This window comes from Haliotis asinina, chromosome 10, assembly GCF_037392515.1.
Source record: "Haliotis asinina isolate JCU_RB_2024 chromosome 10, JCU_Hal_asi_v2, whole genome shotgun sequence".
NCBI lineage: Eukaryota > Metazoa > Mollusca > Gastropoda > Lepetellida > Haliotidae > Haliotis > Haliotis asinina.
In genome coordinates, this window is record NC_090289.1 from 58,329,331 (window position 1) to 58,356,428 (window position 27,098).

General features: G+C 43.6%; 2 protein-coding genes across 2 annotated transcripts in view; one reads left to right on the plus strand and one right to left on the minus strand.

The window, feature by feature from the left end:
* Nucleotides 1-20,732, minus strand: part of LOC137299135 (long-chain specific acyl-CoA dehydrogenase, mitochondrial-like) — a 50,955-nt gene extending 30,223 nt beyond the window's left edge. Inside the window, exons 1-3 of the mRNA XM_067831668.1 lie at nt 20,541-20,732; nt 15,906-16,052; nt 15,462-15,492 (exon numbers count right to left, since the gene is read on the minus strand). Of these exons, the coding sequence (XP_067687769.1) occupies nt 15,462-15,492; nt 15,906-16,052; nt 20,541-20,662 (300 nt within the window). The 5' untranslated portion in view covers nt 20,663-20,732. The remainder of the gene's footprint in view (nt 1-15,461; nt 15,493-15,905; nt 16,053-20,540) is intronic.
* Nucleotides 20,733-20,895: 163 nt separating this feature from the next.
* Nucleotides 20,896-27,098, plus strand: part of LOC137299188 (aspartyl aminopeptidase-like) — a 33,603-nt gene continuing 27,400 nt past the window's right edge. The window contains exons 1-4 of the mRNA XM_067831761.1: nt 20,896-21,019; nt 24,187-24,268; nt 24,930-25,018; nt 26,835-26,948. Of these exons, the coding sequence (XP_067687862.1) occupies nt 21,017-21,019; nt 24,187-24,268; nt 24,930-25,018; nt 26,835-26,948 (288 nt within the window). The 5' untranslated portion in view covers nt 20,896-21,016. The remainder of the gene's footprint in view (nt 21,020-24,186; nt 24,269-24,929; nt 25,019-26,834; nt 26,949-27,098) is intronic.

A 27,098-nucleotide genomic window follows, 5' to 3' on the forward strand; every position in this document is an offset into this window, starting at 1 on the left:
GGGACCTTAGATCTTGCTACTATTACCCCTACTACAAAAAGGTTGGGTGTCTATGAAACAGTTTACCGTGTATTGGTTGGAGGTAACACTGTGCCGTACGGTACGATTAATAATTCTTCTCTTACAAACCCCCTACCCGGCCCACCCCTCAAGTAGTACAAGTTAGGTTCGTCGGTTTTCATATCCACTTTATCTATGTTGTAAGTTTTGACTGACCATATAGGATCGGTGGCTCGCTTACGGCTATCGCCCTCGTGTTCCCCCGGCTGGTATAGATACCTCACTAGGGCTCTATCTGGTATCTGTTTCTCCTTCCCACGCAATGGAGCGGCCGACTCTGCAACTATTGATTTTAGTTTGATAGCGTCTGCCGGTTTCTTACCGGTGAGACGGGTGACTTCATGGTTGATTGCCGACACCACCTTGGGTAACCTCGTGACCCATTCAGTCGATCGTTTTCCAGGGGTGGCCATCTCCCTAGCATACTGATGGCCAAACAAGCGCTCAGCCAAAGTCCTATTAAATCTCTCAACTATGGCTTGGCTGCGATGGGCTCCGGCCGTGCCACGCCTGACCTTTGTATCGTGTTTGGCTAGCAGTTGTGACACGGCACCCATGAACTCCCGTCCGGGGTCAACTTGCAGCTCTGTTGGCCACGTCAGCGGGCTGCGTTTGTATATGCGTTCGAATCCTCTGGCTACCTGAGCCGAATCTTTCGTGGTCAAGGGTTCGGCTTCCTTGTAACGACTGGCTACGTCCACTACGGTTAAGGCATACTTGTACCTCTTGTCGTGGGGTAGGAACAGTAGGTCTGCCTGGTGAACGCTATTAGGTATGTTAATACCGAACCTCCTTCTAGGCACGTAGCGTGGTGCCGGCAAATAGATCTGCCACAGGGCTTGTTTTTCAAGCCACGCTTTGGCTTCCTCCGGGGGTACTCGCGCTATTTTAGCTAGCTTATCTACTGCGCTAGCTCCTTTCCAGTACCCACGCGGGCTGTAGTAAATAGCCTCAAATTTTTTCATGTCCATACGCGTATGTGTTTATCCCATCAATAGCTATCCAACGTTTCGTGTCCATAGGCGACAGGGACGTCTTGTTTATAGTCAGTCCGTATATCTTATGTCCATCACTTCTAAGTGTGTTCATTTTATGTATAAAGGTACGGGTCTTGAACAGGGCTTCCTTGAATCTGGCGTGTTTGATGTGTTGTTTCACCACATACTTCTTAACCCCCTTAGCCTTCCGGATCTCACTATTGTCGGCTTTCAGTATGGAGTACATCTTAGGTCTCAAACCTATGTACTCGGCTATGGGCGTGCCAGCACACTCGTCCTTCATTTTACCTAGGACCTTTTTATTTACCGTACTGTGTAGGGCATGGGTCTTAGGGTAGTCGCTGGTGTCGTATAAATCGAGGTGTTTTTTCATGTCCTCGTACACGTCCTCGGTTCGAATCTCCATCAGCAGGGAATCCGTGTCAGTGTACAGCACTTCACACCTGTCGCCGTACTGTTTCTTGAGCTCGTTGTAGTAAAAGTCGTACATCAGGTGTTTGGATAAATCGAGGATGCTCATCCCCACGTAAACAGGCCGGTTGAATTTTATGTGGCTTTTCTTCATGTGTAGGGCAACCAGGTTGTCTGTGAATATCTTACTACGGTTGAATGCCGGACTGGCTATCAATCTCCTGAGCTTGTCTTCCTCACTCGATCGAACCAGCTTCACGGTCACGCGTTTCCTCAGGTTCTCCATAGTCTTACCAAACACCGAGTTGTTCATGAGCTTGTAGAGATTTTTCTCAAAATCACTGGTGGCTTTTTTTCGTAGGTCTGTGTTCATTCTGATGTAGGGCTCCATCCATGGGCTCTGGTCGAACATGAGCACCCTATGTATTTTGGTCAGCCTCATACCCAACGACAGGTACAGCTGTAGGTTGCGATAGTGAACGATGTACTTGGTCTTATTCATTAAGTTAGGCACGAGTTTTTCAACGTCTGTCACACGACCACCTGACAAGTTATGTTGGTACTCAGACATCCAGTCTGGGTTAACCCTCATACGTTCGGGGGCCAGGGGGTAGCTGTTGTGTGATGTGTGTAATTCCTTGGTATACTCTAAGTCAACCTCGAGGATATACCCTTTGTTCGAATTTGGTGCAACCCCCATAACATCAACGTGGGGTACCCATTCGAATCCCCCTGTAGGTAGATACTGGCTCATGGCCCAGCCGTACAGGTTGTTTGCGTCGAGGTAGAGAATGTGATTGGTTGGTTTGTTAGGATCGTAACCTTTCACGTATTGATTATTTGCTTTCGCGTATCGTTTGGATGCCATGGAAATCCCACCTCGCAAGCCTTTCTCAATGAATAGGTGCATGTCGTAATCTGTGAGCAATTCTAAATTAACTCCGGTCTTTTTAAGCAAGGCGTCCCACGACAGACCTGGGCTGGTGTAATACCATGCGGGGTCGAGTTTATACTGCTTGAAACATGTCCGCCTAAACGTCTCAAACACGTCGGCTAACAGCAGTACATCTGTCCTCAAGTACAGGTCGTGATAATCACCCAGGTTCTTACAACCCAGTTTATTCCATACGTTAGTCGCGTGCGAGTAATCATCTCGTGAGACGGACGCCTCATTCAGCTTGCTATAAAAGCAGTCAATAGGGGGTAGTCTGGTCTCGGTGAACTTGGCCCAACTATCCATGTACTCATAGGGGTACACACCCTTCCTCATAAGCAGGGGTCTAGTCTCGGCGTCTGTGTATCGATTGGTGATAGGGAAGGTATTGCTGGCCTTGACCAGACTGTCGAGTGACGACAGGAGGAACTGAAACGAGTCAATGAACCTAAGTCCGTTTAAGCTGAAGGAGATGTATCTCTCCATGTTGTTGGGGATGCACGTTATATTACCATCGATTTTCGCGATGGCCTGCATGATCAAGTGTGAGTCGTACCCTCTCAAGTTGTGAAAGACAACGGGGATGTTTATTGTCTTAGGGTTGATTTTAAGCTTGAGGTTGCACGCGTTGTGAGCGGCGCCTCTATACTTACCAGTTATGTCACAGTGATCTCTCACCGAATCACCGTTAAGTGGTGATTCACACACGTGACACTTAGTGCTACTAGCGTGGGCTAGCCTGTCGACTCGGGTCAGACGCATGGGAGCGATTTTATACAATGCATTCCTAATAATTTTTTCTTCCTCCTGCAAACACTTTAGAAACCTTTCAGCCGCGTCAGGCCCCCTATATACTACCGGAGCTTTCGTTTCCCCGTCACAACGGACGACAATGTATCCAAACGAACAGGCTTTATGCTCTTGTGTCTTGTGGGTGAAGCTACCACTGGGAGCCTCGCCGGCGGCAGCCACTAAGGCTTCGAAGTCGGCGTATATGATATAAGGCACAGACATTTGGTTCTTGTGGTTACAGAATTTTAGGATATTATCACCTTCCTTAGGCATGTCGACTCGTATAGCCGTCTGCCCCACACCTTGACAATCATCCCGGTGGGATTCTAATAAATCAGCTCGGGTGAAGCCATGTAGACATCGTTCACAGAAGTGGGTCTTTCCTTTGTATGCTGATTGGTCATACAACAGCCTGCTAAAGTGTTTTATCCATGTGTAGTGATACTTGTCACCCCGCTGGATCATGAATATATTGATAACTTGGCGATCCTTTACCGGGCTGACCCTGTGTACTATTGTTGTGTTACCTTCGTGCCCAAAAACATTTATAGCCAGATTATTCTGTTTTTCTACTTTAGTGATCTGGGATATGGGGGTGGGTTCATCTATACCATCCCAATTGAGCCCATCATCTTGGGAATAGCTAGAAAGCCTATCTGAATTAGCGCCAGCTGGAAATAAGGCTGACCTGATAGCTAACCTCAGGCAATCGTTTCCTCTATTCTTAACGTTTACTATGGCATGTTTGTTCCTATAGTAGGGAGGCAAGGCTAGGTATGACCCGCCTCTGAACGGCACGTAGTTAGCTATGTCTAGATAGACATTATCGATTTTATCTACAGCCCACCCGGACCCCAAGTGTGTGTAGCGTTCTAGGTATTCTCGTATCTGCTGAAAACTGGTATCGATTGATGCGTCAATGGTCTCTGTATGTGTGGCGACCTCTTGTTGACCTCGGAAGTAAGGCTGAACATACTCAGTGGCCCCTGTGGGGCCCCCAACCTGCTTATCGAGCGACATTTTCACTGTGATCTGAAACTTGATACTTCCTAGGTTATTTAGTTCCTGGTTGACCTTATCAGCTATCAGAGGCTTGATATCTGTAATGTCTATGTTTCTATCAACATGCATGCGCCAACCTCTCAAATAGTTACCTACAGCGCGCTCAGTGCGCACGAACTGTAGGTCAATAGCTCTATTCTGTCGTAATAATTCTACAAGCTGTGGTTTTCTCATACGGGAATACCCGCCTAAACCCAAATCGTGTGCCTCGGCTTTCAGTTGTTTTACAGTGGGACGTGCTACGGGGGCATGTGATAACAATGCGGTTAACCCGGCTCTCCCCAGGTTTGAATAACCCGTGTATCCAAGCTGTTTTGCTTGAGCTTTTAATTGTGTTACCGTAGGAGGGGCTTCTAAACCTAGTAATCTCAACAATGCTGACTTCCGCATTCGAGAATACCCGATCACACCTCTCTGTTTTGCGACCCTCTTCAGCTCGCGTACAGTAGACATCGTGTTTACACCTAAGAGAACCAATGTCTAATTGCTTCACAGTAAAGGGAGGTAACCCTTTCACGCACTGGAGTCTATCTTGAGCAGTCGCCTACGTTCTTTTATGTAGCCTTTTTTATTCTCGTAGATGAGTTGATGTCTGACTACGTTCGCTCCGTGAGCTTTACATAGACAGTAGTGTCCTTTAACCCCGATACCACACACAGAACACGTGTAGTTAGGACTTCCCATATGGAAACAACAGAACCCCTGATTCCTGCATTTCCTACCACAGGCCTCGGTCTTCCCCATAAGTATGTATTCGCATCGGTATGGAGCGGGTCTCATGTTTACTTATATAGGTATTTTAATTTAATTGCTTAGCAACCAACGCAGTAGCTGCTATACCCAACACTATGAAGACCAGTTCACGATTCATTTGCCCCTTGGATGGTGTGTAGTACTGAGCGAGTGTGGGTTTATTGAGCGGTTCCAATTGTTTACCAGTTAGTAGGTAGTATTCTTTCATTGCTTCATCGACATCGTTGAATGTTTGAACGGAATGGTTTTCACGCTGGAGTTGTTCGTTAATAAAATCGATCCTCTGGAGGCGTTTTTTAGCGTACTCGGCCTGTGCTCTTTGTAATTTCTCAGTAGCGAGATCGTGCCGCTTCCTTTCTTCTTGTATTGCGTGGCCATCTCGTAGTTTCGAGAAGAGGAAATTACTCCCGGAAAATGCCAGGGCATTCACTAACGCCCCACCGGCCATCACAGCTATCGTGGCCATCCCTATATTTATTTCATTATATTTTCAGGTATTATTCCTTGTTTTACTAGGATGTCTTTTGTGGCCATCGCCATACCAAGGTTCATTATAAGCATACCCATATCCTGCAGGTTGAAATCTAGCTTGATAGTTGGTTGTTTAAGCACCATTTTAGTCAACCGAGCGTACCCTACGGCTAGACTGGCGACCACTGTGGCGTGGTATGCGTCGTTGACGAACGTTTTCTCCTCAGACATTATGTATATGATATAAAATATTAAAATTATAACATGATATGCGGGTCGACAGTGGGGCCTGCCGGCGGCGTGGGGGGTACCCCCACACCCCCAGGGTTTCCCTCAGTTCCCTCACGTGTATATAACCATGTTATAACCACGGCAGCAGTTACACCTACAGCCAACAACAGTCGGGGGTTGGCCACTTTATGTTGGTTACACCACCGTTTTTTACCGGCAGCTACTCTCTTAGGATTCTTCTGCCTGGTTACTGTTGAAGTGGTCTCCACCGTCACCTCGGGACTCACTGTTGGGGGTGGGGTCTCCTCCATCACTGTTGGGGGTACCTCCACTGGGGTTTCCTGTGCAGCATCCATCTATACTATTATTATTATTCTTTCTCTCAAATTGACAATGTTTTGCCGTGATAATCGCCGCCGTCACTGGAGCCAACAACATACCATATTTGTGGTACAGCCCGCAGCTGATAGAGCTCACGGCGTGTTCGATAAAAGGGTCTTTCTCGAGGTCTTCCCACAGGTAAAGTCGGCGCTCTGGTGGAATGGGAAGGAAGTGTGACACAATACCGGTGTATATCTGGGTCATAGCCGATCCTATTGTCTTTGTCATTTCTGCTCCAAGCCGGGACTCGTATCTAGCGTACAGCTTATCGATTTCTTCGACTGACATTTTGTGAATTTTATCCGGGGTGTAGTCTCCAAAGTAATGTTTGGCTTTACCGCCAACAGCCAACGCCACCAGTTTCTCTCGCTTATCATCAGTGGGGCCTGCCGGCGGCGTGGGGGATACCCCCAACTGTTCGAGCAATTCCTCACACTCCATCTTATAATATAACAAGTAAGATTTAGTTTTAACTATATAATACCCGATGCAGACAAAACACAGAGAAATGAAGGTTAAGTTGCACACGACAAATACTTCAAATATCATAGCTATATGCTTAGCTTTGCTTAGCTTTGCTTAGCTTTGCTTAGCTTTGCTTAGCTTTGCTTAGCTTTGCTTAGCTTTAGTATACTCTATATGCTACTGGTTGGTCGGTCTTTAGCACGAGCTTAGCGTGTTTAGTTTCAGCGAGCTGTTTCTTCACCCGTTCCCGTTCTAATTTGCTCATCACATCATTCTCTCTCAAACACTCCTCGAACGAATCCCTGTCCTTGCAGTGAAATAAGGCCACCCATCGCGTCTGCTCCCTGAGGTCTTTCAACACCGAGTTGAACTTCTGCGTTAGCACCCAGACGCTGTGATTTGCATGCCGGCCGGAGAAGGCCAGGTACGATAGCATGTCTCTCTTTTTTGTTATCTCGCGATTAGCGCTGCAGTCGTCCAGTATGAACAGCGTCGGTTCTCCTTTAAATTTCTCGTGAAGAGCTTTCAACCAGTCCTGCAGGCGTGTTCCAGGGTCGATTTTGTGTACGTCCGGGTCCGTCATCACCCAAGGTCGCGCGTACGTTTTATTCATGTTTAGAGTAGGGCACATGATAACGATGTTATCGAACACATCCTTGTAGTAACCCTCCAACATATCCAACACGAAAACGGTCTTCCCACAGCCAGTCTGCCCGCACACTATGGCGCAGTGTGGGTCAGTGGGTAGTTGTGGGTACCCCTGGGGGGTGTGGGGGTCTCCCCCACTAGTAGATGGCTTGCACGAATCTCCCATTGTCTATATTAAGTTGCGCGTCCATAATAACGTACAGATATAATTTCAACTTACCAGCGGGTTGAGCCTTCTTAGTAATCTGGATGGTTATCCCTTCGCTACCGTTATCTATACGGCGTCCGCTACCGTGCAGTTTATCATCATCCGTGGATCGCATGTCCAACCATAGGGCGTACTTGGTGGTCAGGTATTCACCGATCTGCACGGAGCCGAGGTCCAGGTCCTTTGTTATATAATCCCCCACTGGTAGCTTTATTATCTCATCCCACTGCTGGTGTGGTCTCATACCATGACTGAACAGCTGGTTGGGCACGCCCTCGATGGTCACTTCCACCTTTTCAATCTCGGGGTTGAAAAACTTCTCGCTGTCCCTCCGGAATGGATCGTAATACTCCACGGGGACGACCAGGATACCTTTCATCGATCGCGCCGGCACGTTCAGGTTGATATTCCACACAGTGTCGCTCTTATCTCGCACGACTGATCTATGCCTCAGTACGCGATCGTACAGGATAGCCATCTTCCCAGAGTACTGGCTTCGAACCTGCCTGGCCAGCTCCGGGCTAGTGACCATGTCGAACTCCAGAGAGATGTTGTCTATGGCATAACTGGCCTCATCACCGTTCGGCGTACGCACTACTTTGCTATAATCGTTAAACGTGAGCTCGTATTCGAGCCTATCACCCAGCGCGGCCTGGTAAAACGGCGCGTGTCCCGTGAGCAACTCGAAGTCGAGCGGCACGCAGAATCGATTTCCGTATGCTCGAGCGATGGCCTTTTCACCGTCCGATAGCTTGTCTTGCTGGTCTTGCGTGAAGACATACCCTATGCGCGCCCGGGTTGATTTGCTGATACCCTGGTACACATCATTGACTCGTTCTCCCTCGCTTTTCCAGAGATCCCTGTAGCAGTGAAACACGTCGCTGTCGTCGATGCTCAGCACCTCGTTACCGCTGATCTTGACGGTCGTTTTCTTGATGATAGCTCGACCCACGTTCCGCACTAGCTCGCGTTTGTCGTTGTCGGAGGTCAACGTGATATTGAACGCCAGTCGAACAGTGCCTGGTACAATGAGGTCATTCTCACCAAGGTTTGGAAATCTAACCAGCAGAGTTTGATTCTGGTCTATCTTGCTGGGATTGTTGGTGATGGTCACCGACTGGCGCACGGCTCTGGCGCCTAATGGCTCTCTCAATCTTCTGAAAGGATCTAATTTTCTACCGTACATTGTTATATAAATGAAATATATTTTTAATACTAATGGATGAAGACATAGATATGACGGAGATGCCGGGCGCTAGTGCCCAAGCATTCGATGATGAGCAGGAGACCTCATTTACTAGTTCACCATTGAACCAAGAACTCTTGGAAACAACGGTAAATGATTATTACGAAAGTTTAAGAAGAGATAAAAACTACGTTGAACCACAGGGTCGATACCATAAGAATTTTTTTATTGATACAAAGGGTGTTCTACGCCAAAGGGTGTTGCCCTTTAACAAGAGCAATAAAAAACCACTGGCCTTGTCAACTCTAGCCAGCCGCCATGGTGTCGAATTTATCCGTAAAAATCTAAACATGAATGATTACGGTGGTGCAATACCTAAGGCCGTTAAAGAAGATCTGCAAGCTACCAGATCCCACCTCACCACTAGAGATGAAATGACACCACAGCGTGCTACAGAAGCCTCGGACAGCATAGAAAAACTGTTGAGCACCTACTGGGACAAACCGTTACCGGGGTTTGACTTTCCGGTAAGGGAACTGCACGGCTTAGACGAAGCCGTGAAACGCGTGCGTGGAGAACTCGTGAACAACATGGGGAAACTGAACGAAATCGACGAGCACATCGCTAGGGAAAAAACCAAACTCAACGAAACTGAAAACGATGATATGAAGCGTCGTATCAATGAACGACTACGCGATTTAGAAGACGAGAGACGTACACGATTGGAATCCGCTTCCTCGAATCGTGAACAGCTTCGATCCCAGATCAGTCGTATTCGGGAAACAATCGATAGAAATACTGAATGAGGATACAACTTTAGCCAACAGGATTCGGATATTGTTCCGGGAGCAAGGGATCACCATCGCCAGCATTCTGACTGCATTGGGTTTCATTATATCAACCCTGGTGGTGTCACTGGTGGGAGGAACCCCCACACCCCCCACACCTGGCGGCGGCGGAACTCCAAGTGGCGGTGGGGGTGTTAAAGACTGGATAAAAAAACTCGGGGAACGCCTAGCTAAACTGGCTGGTAAAGCCGCCGAAGCCCTTCCCGGCATCCTGGGTAGCATCGTCTCGTGGTTGTTGAGCGCTCTGGCTAAAACTGCCACGTGGTTCAGTCAAAACCTGTGGGCAGCCATCGTCGCCGTGACTGGTCTGGTGTACGTAGCGGCTAAGAAATTTTTAACCAAATAAGTCCCAAAGCTACCCCACCAACCGCCAGGGCCGTTTTATTATCGATATGCTGCTGATAGGAGGCCTGAATATGAGGGGCCACCTCCTGTGGTGTTGGTTTAACTTTAGGCTCCGGGGGCGGCGCAACTATACCCGTTTCACGTGGTGGGATGTGTGGGATATAGGGGGTGTTAATATCGGGGTTGATACCCAACTTTTGGTCCTTCGTGGCTATGACTATTTTGTTGTTATAACCCACCACTTTTTTTACTCTCAGTTGCATATCACTCGGAGCCATGTACAGCCCCACACCAAACACGTAATTGACTTTCGATCTGGCGTATTCTAACACGTTTTGGTAACGGTTGATGGCCCGCGGGAGATCAACTGGAGAATTGATAGCATCCTCAACGTTGGCAACGAACTGTTTCTGAGCGTCGAAAGCAGTTCCCTTACCGATGATGTTGGAACGCGTCATCGACTGAGCACCCAACAGCGCCCACACGTACGTTCGAATCGAGTCGTTCAACCTGACTACCCCGGCACGAGTGAATCCTTTCGACGTGTCCAGCATGAACATTTTCCACCCGTCTGCGGTTGACTGCTCCACTTTCTGGATTGTGAAAGCAACACCACCTTCAAAGTCCATACGATCATCCCTCCATTCATTACTCGACAAAGCAAAGTCCTGCCTAAGTATACCTCGTTTCAGTAAATCATCACTGGCATCTTTCACTGGTTTTGGCCCATATTTGGTAGGTTTAGGAACAATTTCATCTAATTCACGGAAAAAATTCTCAGGACTAAACATTTTTCGTTTCATAAAGTTTGTTAGTAAATCTTTCTTAAATGCTTTTACTGAGAGCCCATCGCTGTAAGGAATACCCAACCCGTGGTTCGGCCCCGGCAAACGCCAATCCGTCTTCGGATTTATTTCGAATTCATTGCAAATACGTTCGTAGACCCGTCTATCGTACGGGTTGTTTGTTGCGTCCCACGCTTTGTCCTGTGGGAGGGGGGCGCTGATCTCTTTAAGGATACGTCTGACTTGGTAGTACACGTGGAACTTGAACACAGACTGACTCAGCGGTCCACGCCGAGTGTCGGTTAATGTCACACCACACCCCGTTGTAGCGCACCACACGGCAAAGTTTAATTGATTCTGCCAGAACTGCATAGGGTTGTTGAACCAAGCGTGGACTGCCTTGATGTTAGTCACCGAAAGCTTATACTTATCGAACACATCTAAAAGCTGGGCATTGAAATACAACCCAGTAGCAACCACGATCTTCATGGGGGAGAAATCTACGTCCAGTTTAGGGTAAAACACACCAGGGGAATACATTTTAAAACTATTATATAATGAGCATATATACTCTAACATGTACATAACACTTCCAGGAATAACGAGCGGTGAGGCCGTTCAGCTGACGCACGCGATCGATAACACGTCAGGTCAACTCGAAGTCGCACTCTGCGATATCACCTACCTACCGCAATGGACTAACATCAACGTCAGCAACAATAAGCTGTTCGTCAGTGGAACTCGCAGCCAGATAACTGACGGCTACTACAGCGTGTGCTCTCTAAACGACGAGGTCTTCAAACCCCTGGGAGCCGAACTCAAGATGAACGACTCAAACGGTACAGTGGTGTTAATCAACAACGGAAGAACCTCCTTAAGACTCGGCCGACCATTAGCGAGGATACTCGGTATGTCTCCTGACGAGATAAAACCAACAACAACCGTCACAGGCACGAAGGTACCCGACCTAGTACCGTACCGAGAGCTGTACATTCATCTCGGTCAGGTGAGTACAACGTACAACATTCAAGGAGGTCACCCTTCCACTATACTGAGAGCAGTGCCGGTGAAAACTGAGAAATACAACGACGGTAGAACCGAGTCGTTTTCACCACGGCAGTATAAGAGATTAACCCAGGGCAACATACCTGAGCTGACAATATCGGTGTTAGATATAAATCATAATCCTGTAAATATAGGATACCTCAGCTTAACGCTTCATATAAAATGACCAGCGCACAAGGACCCGGAGTGAAAAAATGCGTCAATATCGGGATCTCCGACCTTGGAGACACGCGCGGTTTCGACGCTCCCGGAGTAGATGGTAAATCGTACGCCTTGCAACTGAAAAACAACATTTACAAACGCGTTGAAATCCCCTCCGGTGGAACCCTAAGTGATATAGTAGATACCACAAGAGCAACAGTCAACACTAAGTACGCCCTTGTCAACACCGGTGATAATAACTGGATAATATACCCATCGTTCGGGGGTAAACTGTTCGACTTAGACGATGTTGAGAGCACTACCGTCGCCCGAAACAAGCCATATATGCTCGTCTTCACCGAAGATGACAAGTGGGTGTTGTTACCCGATAACGACTGGTTTCTCAATATTAGACTCATCTCCCCTTACGTGTTCACGGATAACAAAGACAACCACCTAAACAAAGTCGTGAACAATGGAATCCTGCTCGTGGCTTACGTCCCAACTCAGAGACGTAGCGTAGTCGTCAGCCCAGTCAACACTATAGCAGCCCACATGCTATCGAGTAAACCAGCCATACAAAACGTGAAATTGCAGTTGGTGTCTGAATTCGAAGGTGTGGTCACTATACTAGAGAGTCTACCGGCAAACTCAACACTGATCATTAAAGTCTACCTAGGGGAACCATCGGGGAATGATGTCGAGATCGTGAAGGGGATCAAACTCGGGTGGGTGAAACGACACCAGTATCAAGTTTGCAACGTTTACGTGCGGGTGGGTGTCGGCTCCAACACCAGTCTGCAGGGGGTCAACGTGATCGTGGAAAACAAGATATCACTAATCAATATCTTCCTGCCTGACAACATACACTTCATGGGTATGAAGTTCACCCCTGAATTATTATCAGAAAACCAGTTGGAAATTATATCGTAATAGTATAATAATGACCAGTCATCGTCCCAACACTACGCTTAACGACCTAGGAGATACGGAGGGATTCGATCAGCCTGGTGAGGAAGATGAATTATACATCCTGCAATTCAAAGACAACGTGTACAAACGGGTGTCGTTATCAGATTTTAAAGAGCCCAAATGGCTGATCAACTTAACACTCGCCTCACCTTATATCACATTAACCGAATTGGGGCGTATCTCTAAGATTAGGAACAACGGTATCTGGCCCGGGGATTTCATTCCGGAGAGGGGATTAATAAAAACTTACAAAAATGGGTTAGCGTCTTCATTCGAAAATAAATTAACATTTAGTAATCCTGAAATAATATTCCCCCCTTTCACACTCATCATAGAAGTCTTCTTTGAGTATTCAGACAATGGAGACCCCCCAATAGTACACCAAATTTTACCTGGGGTGTATATACACTGGTTTAGCATACACAAAGGCGAATATTGTCGTATTGTTATACAACAGGATACCACGGGTCCTATAAACCACTTAATAAGCCTCCTTGGGGTTTCTATTACAACAGGAAATTCTATTAGCCTCTCACCTATTACCCTGACTAATAGTCTAGAACTTGTAGACTTCAAATTCATTGATAGAGTTTTAACTGAAACCCAATTAAAATATCTTTCAAAATATACATTATAGGATGGGTCTGTACCCAGTCGTAGAGGAAGTAGCGAAGACGCTGGAAACCGTAGATGGGTTCCGCTTGAGGCAGTTATGTGATGTGAAACGTCAACTAGAACAAGACCGTGACACGCGGAAAGCACTATGTAAAAAGTATAATAGAGCTTTCAATATCGTGGACGGGGCTGACACTACCCTTATGGCAACCAGCATGGGACTAGGGGCGGCAGGCGTTGGGTTGTTAGCTACCATCGTGGCTGCACCGATAGTGCTAGGTATTGAAATAACGGCAGGGGTGGCAGGGTTAGCAGGATTGGCGCTTAAGTTAGTATCACGCAGACTTAATCGTAAGGCATTGAAACACGACGAGATCAGGGTTCTGGCCGAAGCAAAGCTGAACACAGTGAGTGAGCGTATTTCCACGGCACTCTCTGATAGTAAGATCTCAGAAGAGGAGTTTCGTTCAATCCTCTCTGAACTAAAAAAATATAACGGAATGAAACAAGATATTCGATCCAAGTCTCGTAAGTCTGCTATCAGCGAGGACGAGAAAAAAAAGTACATAGAACAGGGGATACAAAAAGCCCAGCAAGCCTTTATTATGAACACCAAAGAGATCGTAGGCGGTTCACGTTAAACTGTTTCATCGATATAAACATGACATAGGCACAGACGTTAAGTAGTAGGGGAACACGAGGGCGATAGCCGTAAGCGAGTCACCGATCCTATATGGTCAGTCAAAACTTACAACATAGATAAAGTGGATATGAAAACCGACGAACCTAACTTGTACTACTTGAGGGGTGGGCCGGGTAGGGGGTTTGTAAGAGAGGAATTATTAATCGTACCGTACGGCACAGTGTTACCTCCAACCAATACACGGTAAACTGTTTCATAGACACCCAACCTTTTTGTAGTAGGGGTAATAGTAGCAAGATCTAAGGTCCCAACCAAAGCCTTATTTAGTAAATAAGGCTTTGTAGAGACATTTCTTGAAAGTGAGCCAAAACCCCTATTCCCTATACTACTTCCCGCCTGTTCCCAAATTTACAACACATGCAAACAACATGAACAACCAGCAACCCATGTGTCCCAGCCTATTCTCAAACCTACAACCAAGGATTTACTGGATGCAAATTCCTGAATTCTATATGCATAAAACTTGACAACAGTGCGTCCACAAGGACACAGAAAAAGTCCAAATACTTTAATATGTTGATCAAGTAACATTAAGTTATCACTGAATCTTCACAGTATTCTACTCAGCAAATGATATCATTTGCAGTTTAATTACTGTGATCATCATGATACACAATACAAACAGTGGCTGAATTGCAGCTAAATTGTAACATGGTTTTAATAATAACATTTGAGTGTCTGGGACTTCTATCTTGTAGTCCGGAACCCCATTATGAGTATGAGTCCCAGTGACTCTCAAATAAAGGACTCAAAGTAAATCCCTGCATACAATACATGCAATATAATGTGTACACCCAGCAACCTCAACGTCTCAGCCTGTGTTTCCAAACCAATAACACATTCAAACAACGTGAATACCTAGCAACCATGTTGTAGTAATGACTACAACATGTCTCGGTAGACACACAAAACAAGAGTGAGTGAATTTAGTTTTATACCGCACGTGACAATATTCCAGCTAATCAAGTCTGGACCAGACAATCCAGTGACCAACAACATGAGCATTGATTTGCACAATTGGGAACCGATGACATATGTCAACCAAGTCAGTGAGTCTGACCACCCAATCCCTTTAGTCGCCTCTTACGACAAGCATAGTCGCCATTTATGGCAAGCATGGGTTGCTGAAGGCCTATTCTACCCCGGGACCTTCACAGGTCTACAAAACAAGACACTGTAGAACCAATGAGCAGAGTTCAGTGAGTACATTTGTTGGTTTGATTGTTGTTTGAGACCAACCAATCCCATGATCAAAAACGTGAGCATCAATCTCCTATCTAATTAAAATACAATGATCACCTCTTGTGACAAGCATGGGATGAGTTCAGTGTGAAACAACCATAACAACTAAACATACATGTATAGTATTTTATACACCTTGTCTCACCTCTCTGCTAACTTGGCCATCCTTCTCCCATCTGGAAAACAAAGCACCGTCGACTACATTAAATACACTAAAATATTGACATTTTCTGGGTCTCTGTGCACAACTGGCAATTCATATGCAGACACTCATGATCCTGTTGTTAATGTTATATTTATAATGAAATCTTTTGTCCATAACCAGTCTTTACATGATTCTGAAGGTAATAACAGAACAGCATATTGTCAAGAAACACACAAAAAGTGTGATAATCATGTTTTGATATCAGCAGCTATTGCTAGTCGTTGTAATTGTGTTTAAAACACAGCAAAGACAATGACAAACTAATAATTGCATCTGTTTCTACTGTTGTTCACTACTAATTGATGATCAGCCTATCATGGAACCACATGATACACCAACACCTATACAACTTACCAAACATTATAGACAACAGCATGTACGTACTGAGCATGATGAGGAGTTACCTCCTCCTGGAAAAATCTTCTGACACTTTGACGGAAGATATCATGCTCTTCTGAGAAGATCCTCCTTGTCCCAATATCCATCAAGCTGGAAGCTTGAGATGGCTCCATCCGATGTGGCCTGCTACCACTACAAAACATGTTCCTTATTATTCCTCACCATCAGCACTTTCATATTAATCTGCAGCTGTTGTCTTGTCTAGTACATAAGTGTGAAGAATTACAGGTGTCATATATTGTTTTAATGGAGCAATCATCAGAACAGAGTTTAGTTATTTCTAACCAAATGGGTAAGAAGTTGAATTTATTCTTACTACAACAAATGTCACTTGTATTCATATTGATAGTATTATGCTTCAGTTCTCTTACAAAACAAAAACATGCTTTATCAATTTTGGAAATTTTAACCGTAAACTGTATACTAGTATTTATATACTTATCCTATCTCACATTATGCAGCTCTCTTCTTATTCTTCGACCATGTGTGGAAACCTGCTATGAGCTAAGTTGAATGAAATCTTACTGGCCTCTGACCACCCGACCTCTGCCCCAACCTTGACATCGGCACCTGTCAATCATTTCTGTGCTCATGCTGCATGCTCCTATGACGCTCCCACACGATGTGTGCTTGTCATTCTTGTCTTGGAACTACCCTGTAATCTGTGATGTGGGGTAGGTTGGGTTGGCATCCATCATGTGGGATAGGATAAGTATACAAATATACAATTTAAGTTGGCAGGAGGACCGCAGATAACCCTAACAACTCCTAAACTCCCTGAGAAGCAGCAACTCCTGATATGCTTACTCCACACTTGTGATGGGTTGCTCCTAGAAAAACTCCACAGCACAAAAACTCTTAGGAGTGGGCTTTCCCAAATTAATGAGGTTTTCAGCTGCAACTCTTGATAAACAAATGGCCCAGTTTAGCAAGTTAACCCCACCACCCCATGATTTATCAGGTGAACCCTGTGATCTGGCCAGTCCCATGTGAAAGGGAGTACTAAGATATGGATAACATTGATATCTTTTATTAAGTACAGAGCACACCTGCAAACAGAAGGATTGTTTTATCTGCGGAGATGGGTTGTTGACACATGATGCATCAGGACCAAGTGCCCAAACTGATGGAGACCTTCCATGTCGGTAACTGAGAGATCCCGAAGATAAAATGATGCAAAAAAGCGCGGAAGTCTCATGAGGCTTCGCCAGTGACGGTGGTGGGAGGTTCGCAAACCCATATGCACACAAGACCGTAGATCTCAACCAAACTGCCTTGGTAGTACAGGAGACTTCCGAAGTACAGGCAGCGGACAAAGGGATTAAAAGTGTCTTCCATAACCTGCAGCGATCCTTGGAAGCAGCAGAGTAAATCCGTAATGCACACCGGGCACAAGGACAAATCTTCTGTGTTGTCTTAATAGCCAAAATTTGCAGACAGCGGCGGAATAATAAAGGTATGGTCTGGCTGATCTGGTAATTGGTTCTTGGTGAGAAAATACCGCACACCTATCAAAACGTACCCGAGAAACATCAAGAGCATGTAACTGAGGGATACAAGCCCAAAAAAAAGAAGGTCTTAAAGTAAGGTGATACACTCAAGTCTTTCTCTTCTAAAGGTTCATAATCTGTCGACATAAGGTGAGCAAGGATGACAGAAAGATCCCATGCCGGAGGTCGGAATTTCCAGGGCTAGTCAGCCAACTTGTAAGACTTCAGGAGAAACTGAAGCTCAGGGACAGGAGATATCTTCACACCCAAAGCTGATACAATTACCGTATTAAGGGCAGTCAAGTGAGTTGATGGGGTGAAGCTGTAGTAAGAGATATGGTGCCCTTCGTCCTGCAATACATTTCAAAATTCATCCATTTGTCATCATAAACAGACCTAGTGGAGATGGCAAGTGCCATAGTGATGGCAGTAGCCATATGCTTAGAATATCCTCTAGCTGTTAATGACCGATGAAGACCAACCAGACATGAAGATGGAGCGTAATCGGAGACCAACGTAGTTGTTCAGAGCACCAGTGGAATTGTTTGGATGCACCAGTAGATCTCGCCAATCGGGAAGCAGAACTGGATTGTGTTCGGCAAACTCCTGAAGATCTATGAATCAACTCCTGGCTGGCCAGAGGGGCATGACCCCTGGGTCGAGCGGAGACTGAGTAGTATGTATGGAAGAGGGGACACTGGCAGAAACTCGTAGGTGTGGAGATCGTCCCATGAAATAGCCAGAGTGTCCTGACCCCAAGCAAATGGGTCTGGCAGTGGAGACAAAAGGTGAGGCAGCTGATGGTTGAATCGATGAATAGATCCACTATCGGATTTGTCATTGGAAGACAAAAGGTCCAACTTCTTCCAACACTCCGTCTTAGGTCGTTTTGAGGTTGATGGGCCCTCATCCGACCTCTTACGAACACCGACTAGCAACTCTACGCTGCTCAAAAAAGGTACGTCATCCAGGTCCATACAAAAAGTTAAGTACAGCCACGCGACATCTCACAGCATCCCAAACAATCCACACACACAGCGTGTGGGTAAGCCGAAGGAAATTTGCTGTTACAATTGCTGCAATGCTTCCGTTTCTTCAATATATTGCGATTAGATCTAACCATTTTTTTGAAAGAATAATCAAACTTATCAGTGGATGCACCTCCACGTGCCGATACAAGAAGAAAATGACAAGCACAGATCGTCATGTGATCATCGGAGCAAGCAGCAAGAGCACAGTGATGATTGAGAGGTGCTGATGTTAAGGTGGGGGCAGTGGTCGGATGGTCAGAGGATCCAGCCATAGAGGATAGTTCATGCCATATTTCCACACATGGTCGAAGAGTAAGAAGAGAGCTGCACAACATGAGTTCAGATAAGTTTAAATATTTAACCTATTAACGATATTATTCCCACACTGTAATACTATATTACCTAGAACTAGCTATCAACATAGATCATATTAACTTAAGTGATAGTTGTTAACGACAATCTGTCAACTTGACTTTTGGCTCCTACTGTGTCAATGATTTCAACTGCCTCAGTATGTTTGTATATGATTTAAAGTTCAATTTTATATTTTGTAATCCCAAAGAGTGAATGGCTGAATGAATGTCAACTGACAAAAAAAAAAAATTGCAGTCTGAGAGAAATCAACAGATTCCATGTCACTGGTGTGTGGTGATACTTTGAGAATCTCATCTGAGTGTCCTTTGAATATACATTTATCACCACGGATTGATAAAGTTACAAATATCCAAGGCTTGCCAATTTTTACTTAAATCAACAAGTGTTGATGTATTTGACATCAGAAGACCTGAGGGTGAGATTCTATATCTACATGTTATAGAAAATCACTATTCATTAGTTTTCAATGAAAAACGTACATCTCTGAACACAGCACTACCATTAGACTTGCAGTGCAATGATGCCATAGCAATGTGACGTCATCAGGTTTCTGACTTAATAGCTTTGTGAGTCGTGTAAGTGATCATAAAAAATTCTTCCCATAAATGACATCTCAGATTATCAATCTTTCAGCCATTCTAATATTAACCGGTGTCAGGTGATTAGGATTCATCATTCAGTCAAGACAATGGTGAATTGTGACTTGTTGAAATTTACTTTCCAATCTAGATATTTTCTGTTTGAGAATTTAACATATATGAACCCCTTGCAATTGCAAAGTCATCCAAGTCAAACCTTTCTTTACTTGGGATGCACTTATGGTTTATTCACATGTTTTTCTGGGTTTCCCCATCTCACGCCAACATTTCTCATTCCATCATGATGTAACGGTTCTCATTTCATTTTTCACTGACAGCAGAAATATATGCCCTGACGTAATAAAAACAATACTTAGAATTATGAACACTCTTGATCAACCAATGTTAAGTGAGTAATATTTAGAATATGACCAAATGACACAAATTTAATGTTTCATAAAGTAAGTTTCATAAAATGTAAGTAAATATAATTTTTAATTTTCGCAGAGCAGTTCTCTTGCTGGATGAGGTTGGGAGATGAGAAACACATAACAACATACAGATGGTCTACGAGTTACTCCACATATATTTCTTGGCAATCGTAAAATATCTTTATAAAGTCTAAGGATATCAACTTATGAATGCAACATTTTGATAGATTCAGATGTACAGATTCATGTACCCTTTCAAGCGTCTATCTCGAAACATCACACTCATGAAATAAAATAATATGTTAGCATTAAGTTTGTCAATTTTCTACTTCCCTACATCGAATGACACTCGAAGTAAAATGTCTGTGGGGACTAATAACTAACTAAGGTAAAAATGGGTCTCTAATGCAAGAGTAACGTTGCCAATTTTCAAAACATATTTACCATATCAAACCTGGGAGCCTATAGAATCTATAGAGAGTTGTTATAGAGTATCCCTGATTAAACTAACTCTCAAACAGATTATGAAAGTATTGCATATTCGGACGAAAACGGAACGATTTCAAAAACACAGTCTACAACATGAAAAGACACATTTTACATAACATTAACAAGACTGGGGTCGACGACTGAACTTTGGACCATTAGAAAACACAAAGATTTATACGTTCCGTTTATTTTCTTTGCTATTTCTACATTGACAAAAACGTTTTACCTGCTTTCAAATGTATCTACAGATGACATATTCCGCACGCATGATAAGGCATTATTTGCCCTTGGCTTCAACAAGTTAGCCTGCTTTAAAACTTTAAACAAAGTTTGACGTCCACTCGCCATTTTCGTCTGCTTCTCGACGACTCCAAAAGACTTGCTGCCTCTCTGTCGCACTTAAGTGCCTGAACCGGCTGTGTTACCAGTTTGGCATGCGCCAGCGCTTGCTACCTTCGTTTATGTTCCGTTGGATTGACAGAGAATGGTCGCTGTAAGGAGTGCGCAGGTACACAAATCGATAGCCGTCTCTCAATGCTTTTCATTGTAGACGGAGCACAGCTCAGAATCTTCAAGCTCCTGTCCGCGAATCATGGTAAATTACGTTGGGACAGAGTTTTGGCCACACTGTTATACCAGCGTTGACATTGGCCAGGAAGGGATTTTTCGGAGAGAGGCGGATACTCGTGACAAGCCACTGAAATGGTGAGACAGTTTTGTGTTGTCGCAATTACGGGGAAATAACTACTTTCAAATATAGTATATTGCTTATATTTTGGATGGGGGGGACGGGAGGAACCCTTACAGAAAATCTATTAGGCGTTTCAAGTTATGATGCAACATGCACCTGATTGAATATATTTTTTGTCATTCTCTTATATCAGAGTGAAAAATCAAAGACACTGAACAACGAATGTGTTGTAGTGTTTCTATGGCAGCTTCATAAGCAACATTCCGCGTAGTGTCCCAAAAAAACAAAGAAAATAGCATTCATACGTACACTAAGGGACCGTTCATAATAGTTCAGCCAGCTGAACGTCGGTATATACCTTAACAGGAACACGACGTTAAGCTAGCTGAACTACGTTCATAATTGATGGCTTATGTATAATGTGAATGACAACAATGATGGCACCTCATGAAGATGTCAATGTGGCTGGGCATGACATCATAATGGGGGATGTTTTACAACTCCCAAGTAACATTTTGCTGAAGGGTAACATTTTGCAGAGCACCTTTCGAATTCAGCAGAATTTCTCATGAGGACGTTCTCAGCCGTAGGTAACATGTCAGTGAGACAGGCAATCAGTTTGTGAGAACCCGTCGGACGCGAAACCGCTACCTTCGGTTTGTTAGCAGAAAGCTAAGCGACTGAGCTATGCCCACATTGTTGCACAATGTGCAAATTTAGCTAGTCATTCTTGTGACGTCAAGGAAATGAATGGAAAGAGTTGAACTGGTGGAAGGTTACGGGTAGACTTGGTGTCTTGTGCTTTCGATCTACTGACAGTTGCCAAATGGCCCCGATATCATTTGGCACAATCGTACTATTCCGTAATTTACAAGTTAACATGTTGTGTGGAATGAGCCGATATGGTTCGAACTGAAAACGGTTGTTGGTGTCAGGCATCAGACGTCGATTTCACGGAGGATGCATGAATGACGTGCTTGTATTAAAATCATTGTTTGCTTTCGTGACAGAAAAGTGTTGTAGGGAACACAGTAAGGATAATGTGGATCACGCTAAGGAATAAGTGAGACGTGGGCATGTCACGAGGGTGAGTAAGACCTCAAATCGTTATTGAAAATATGCAGATCTAGAGGTGAAACATGGAGTGCAAGTTCACGTCCGATTTCCATTAGCACAAAATTTCTACATTAACACATTTCACTTCTGATGCTTTTGGTCTGCCTTTTTTGTGAACAAAGTACATGTATTAAAAATGGAAAAGGAAAACAACTGGTACTCACGTATCTACCTACTATATTGGATTAGGTCCCTAACCCTAACCCTAAATCCTTGAACTAATTCTGATAAATAGAATAGGTTGACCAAACCGGCACGAAAATGGCTGACGTGTCCAGTGTAATGCATTCTTACCGCTTCGAAAAATAATTGCGAATAAACTCCATTTCAGGGTGATGGTGCAAATTACTGAATGACAAAGATATATATATATATATTAGCTTACATTCATAATTCATTTGATCCAAATAGTTACGTTTCAAACCGAAATATTAAATATATTTAGATTATTTAAATTGACCAAAATTGCAAATAATAGAATATTGCAAAACGTGAACAATTTAAGTCATTCTTACTAAATTTAAAAAATACAAAATATATAAATACACAAAATATATTATAACACCTCAGCACCTCTTAATACAAAGAAATATGAGCATATTAGGCAAAATAGAAAAAAAATATTTAAAACTGATGCTTGCGAAAATTTGAGCATCCGCCGGTGAACTTCTTCTGGAAACTCGCAACATCGTTGGGTGTCTGTAATGACATGGCTGGTACAGATGAAACATCAGTGAGCGGAGCTTATGGGTACTCGCCTAGCTTGACGACCTTGTTATGTCGGCATCATAGGGCAATGTTTCAAGAATGTGCTTTTGATCAAAATCACCTGCAATTACATAAAATAGTATCATAACATGTCTTTAAAGTTTGTGGTGCTGTATTCTAAAGGTAGACCTGACGCGGTCGTTGTTAGTACACATGCTATACTCAAGCGGGTGTAAAATTTCCAATCCAATGCTGGTCTTTGAACCCAGACTTTCTGATCCAAAGCTAGGACCTGATGGTCAATATAACTAAAGAGGCTGAACTGTCAGCAAGCTGACAGGTAAGGATGTCACCTGTTGGATGAGGTCACTCCAAGCTACACCACAGATAAGTACCCAGAATGTTTCATTGTTTCATTATACATGACTATACTGACATGTATTGTAAACAAGTCAAGGTACAGAAACATAGCTGATATCCAAACAGGGGACAAGTCCTTATTCCAAAATCCAAAATCAAAACTGTATGTTAAAGTTGTTTCTGCTCAAATGATTGTGAGTAGTATTGTGCATCGAGAAATATTACTTACTGTTTATCCTAGTTTCTTATGTAACACACTCCAAATCCACATAAGAACTGTTTGACACCTTCAACAAATTGTAAGGCCAACACCATATGCATCAGTCAGTGACGTTATGCCCAAGTAGACAAAATCTGTTGTGAAAAGACTCTCTGCTAGACATTAAGTCAGCATAAAAAAAACCTGAAATGTAAAACTTTCTCCATTCAAATGTTACTAAGGTATAATCGTGGGAAATTTGGGGACAATTTTCTGTTCATTTCTGTTATTATCTTTTGCCATGAAGTTGGAGGAGGTTATTGGTTTGAGCTCTATCTGTCCTGTCCGTCCGAGATGATGGGAACAGATTTCTCAAAAAACATGACCAAATTTGGTATGTGTTCTCAGGACAAGAGTGCATTGATTGATAGAGTTAAAAAACAATGTCTTACAGAGTTGTGGCCCTTGTATGGACTTCCTTGTCTTGGTACACAGTATCCCCAATGGGAACAGATTTTCTCAGTAAGCGTTATGGATGGGGAAACCAAATGTGGTATGTGTTTTCAGGACATGAATGTTCTGGTGGAGTTAAACGCAGGAACCAAATAGGAACAGAACACTGTGGCGGGAGATACTGATGACATTATCTTCTTGATCACGTTTGTCATATCAAATACCAGAGACAGATTGTTATTGTTGTTTCATCTTGTCCAGTTTAACTTCTTGTCAGCTATCACCATGGTTACCAATCAGAAATATTAGACCAGAATGCACTGATTTAATCACTTTCCATTGCAGGCATCACCAACGAAAGAAACGATCTTAGCCACAGCCAGGAAATTCATCTCTTTCATCAATAAAAGTCCATCTCCATTCCATGGTCAGTGGGACTAGAAATTGTATGTGCCATCAGTTTGGATAGTTCTGTATTGTTGACAATATGAATCTCATTCATAAACTCATGCTTTCCAAAGAGCCACTACAAACCATTGACAAGACTTTTTGCGTTGTGTATTTTGGTACCAGACCTCTGTTCCAGTACTAAGTTGATTGATACTACCTTGCCATAACATAAGTTAAGGACAATTGCAGTCAGTTTGTATATGGAGGCCATGCAGTATCTGGTGATATATTCACACTAAGTCCTGCACGCATGAGGTATGTACCAAGCAGTTCATATAACATGACAAGCAGATGGGTTGTCATAAGATGCTAGCTAGGCAGTCAGGTAACTGGATTTCATGTGGATAATGATATTTTCATAACCTTGATTGTCGAATCATTTGTCGAAGTTATTTGTCAAAGTTTGTGGCTCCCAGTTCCATGATAACACAGTCTTTAAACAGATGGTGTGCAAAAGAATTCATCTGTGTTTTGAGATATACAAGGATATGTTTGTTTTTCTTTGCTGTTCCTTCCTTACTTCAGAAAAAAGTTCACAGCAAGTAGATGACGGCTCAAAATAAGAAGACATGTTTGAATCTGTATATGTGACTATTCAAGGTGTTATCTTATTCAACTATAGATGATATTTACTTCAGCTGTGGATGAAGTGAAGCAGAGGCTTGTGGCTGCTGGGTTCACAGAGTTGAAAGATGCAGAACGCTGGTCCATCTCCCCCAACAACAAGGTAGAGGGTCTTATCAAAAAATGGTTTGTCTAAAACCATTGGTGGTTATGGCAGTAATCTGTAAATGATCAAGTCTGTACCAAACAATCCAGTGACCAACAGCATGAGCATCAATCTACACAACTAGGGTACAGTGACATACAGTGACATGTGTCAACCAGGTTAGCAAGCAAGGCCACTGGATCCTGTTAGTGGCCCTATGCTACAATCATGGGTTACTGAAGATCGATTCTTGCCCTGATCTTCTCTGGTCTGCAACCACTGGCACGTTAGTTGAAAGATGCTTGCCCACTTACTACATACTGCCTGAAAAGTTCTAAGCCTAAATAGGAGAGATCAGTCAGGTTGCATCAAACTTTTGCAACAAGTACAGACATTTAATGAATCATAGACATCCTGTGAACCTAGCCATTGAAATCACAAGAAATGGATAAAACTGGCTATAGGACAGTCATCACATACCTGCTACTGACAGGACGAACCCTAACACAGATACATGCCGACATGGTCTCCAGTTTAAGGTATCATGCCCCTTCCTTTTCCACAGTAAACACGTTGGCAGTGGATTTTAACATGGCAGAGGTAGCTGACCAGCCTCCTGGAACATGTGGAACGTCTTGAACCACAACCATTCCAGAAAATATTAACTGGGTACATGACATGGTGATAGCTGATCTATTGCCAGTGATAGCTGATCTATTGCCCAGTGTTTTTGGTGTCTTTCATTTAAGGGTTGAGCACATTATCACCAACAAATTAGTGATGACAAATGTTTCTGCAAGATGCATGCCAAAGTGGATCAGAAATATGTGAGATTCCTGACATCCTGTGACATCTTGCACCGTTTTGATACAGATCCTGATAATGTTTTGGCCATAAATATTTGTTACCATGGATTGGGCCTGGATTCCTGGATTCCACCAGCCCCATCCTTCTGTTTGAAGATGAAGGCTTCAGTCTTTTGGGATTCGAAGGATATTCTGCTGATGGACTTGGATGAGACCAGACGATCAATGGAAGATATTCTGCTGACCCACTGAAACAGTTCTGTGGAGCTGGAGCTAAGTGATGCGAAATGCTAACTAAAGGCCTCCTGATCCACCAAGATCATGCTCCTGGTCAAGAATCAGTTCTGGCCATGTCATTAATTCATGATTGTGGCTTAACTCATCGACCACCCACCTTAATCACTCAGTTTGGCCTTCCACCTGTATCCAAAAATGAAAAAGGAACTACCAAGAATTTTTGTATTTAAGCCCATGCTCAAATACAGAAAGTCACTGTTCTAGTGGTGAAATATTGTAACTACATTTCAAAATTGCATATTATTTTGATAAAAATGAAAAGAATCAGGTTTTTTTAAAACTCTATAGTCAAGAAACTGATCTTAAATCAAAGTTGAAAATTATGACAGTGTTTACTCAAGTGAATAAATGTGAATGTTTATGAAAAAATTGTCAGTATAATGCTGAACACAAGTTGTTATCAGAGGACTGACTGACATTTAAAACAATGACTAGTCTCTACTGAGAGTATTTAGGGCATCAAAGTCTCTGCATTTGGAAGGGGTTGTCACTCTATACACCCTAGAATTTAAGCCCATTAAGCCCATTGGCTTAAATATGAAAAGAAATCCCATAATTTTAGCCCTAGGGCTAAATTACATTTGGTCTTAAATACAGGAAAAGCTGGTATAGGGAAGCATAATAAGCATGAGTCAGGATAAGAATAAAATAGCGGTTTTATTCAGAAAACGTTTGATAGATTTTATTAGTTGAGGTTATAAGATTGTGATGGTTGGTCGGTTCTGTTTCAGTACTTCGTCACCAAGAATCAGTCAACCATTATCGCCTTTGCTGTTGGGGGCAAGTACAAGCCAGGCTGTCCATTCAGCATTGTTGGAGCTCATACCGACAGCCCTTGCTTCAAGGTAATTTGGACCAGTGGATGAAATAAGCCCCAAACCCAGCCACTGATCACGGCTGGTAACCTCGTAATGTTGTCAGCCCAAAATGGATTTAACCAGACCAGACTATCAAAAGGAAATAACTTAATTTTTTGGCTACAGTGAATAATGAAC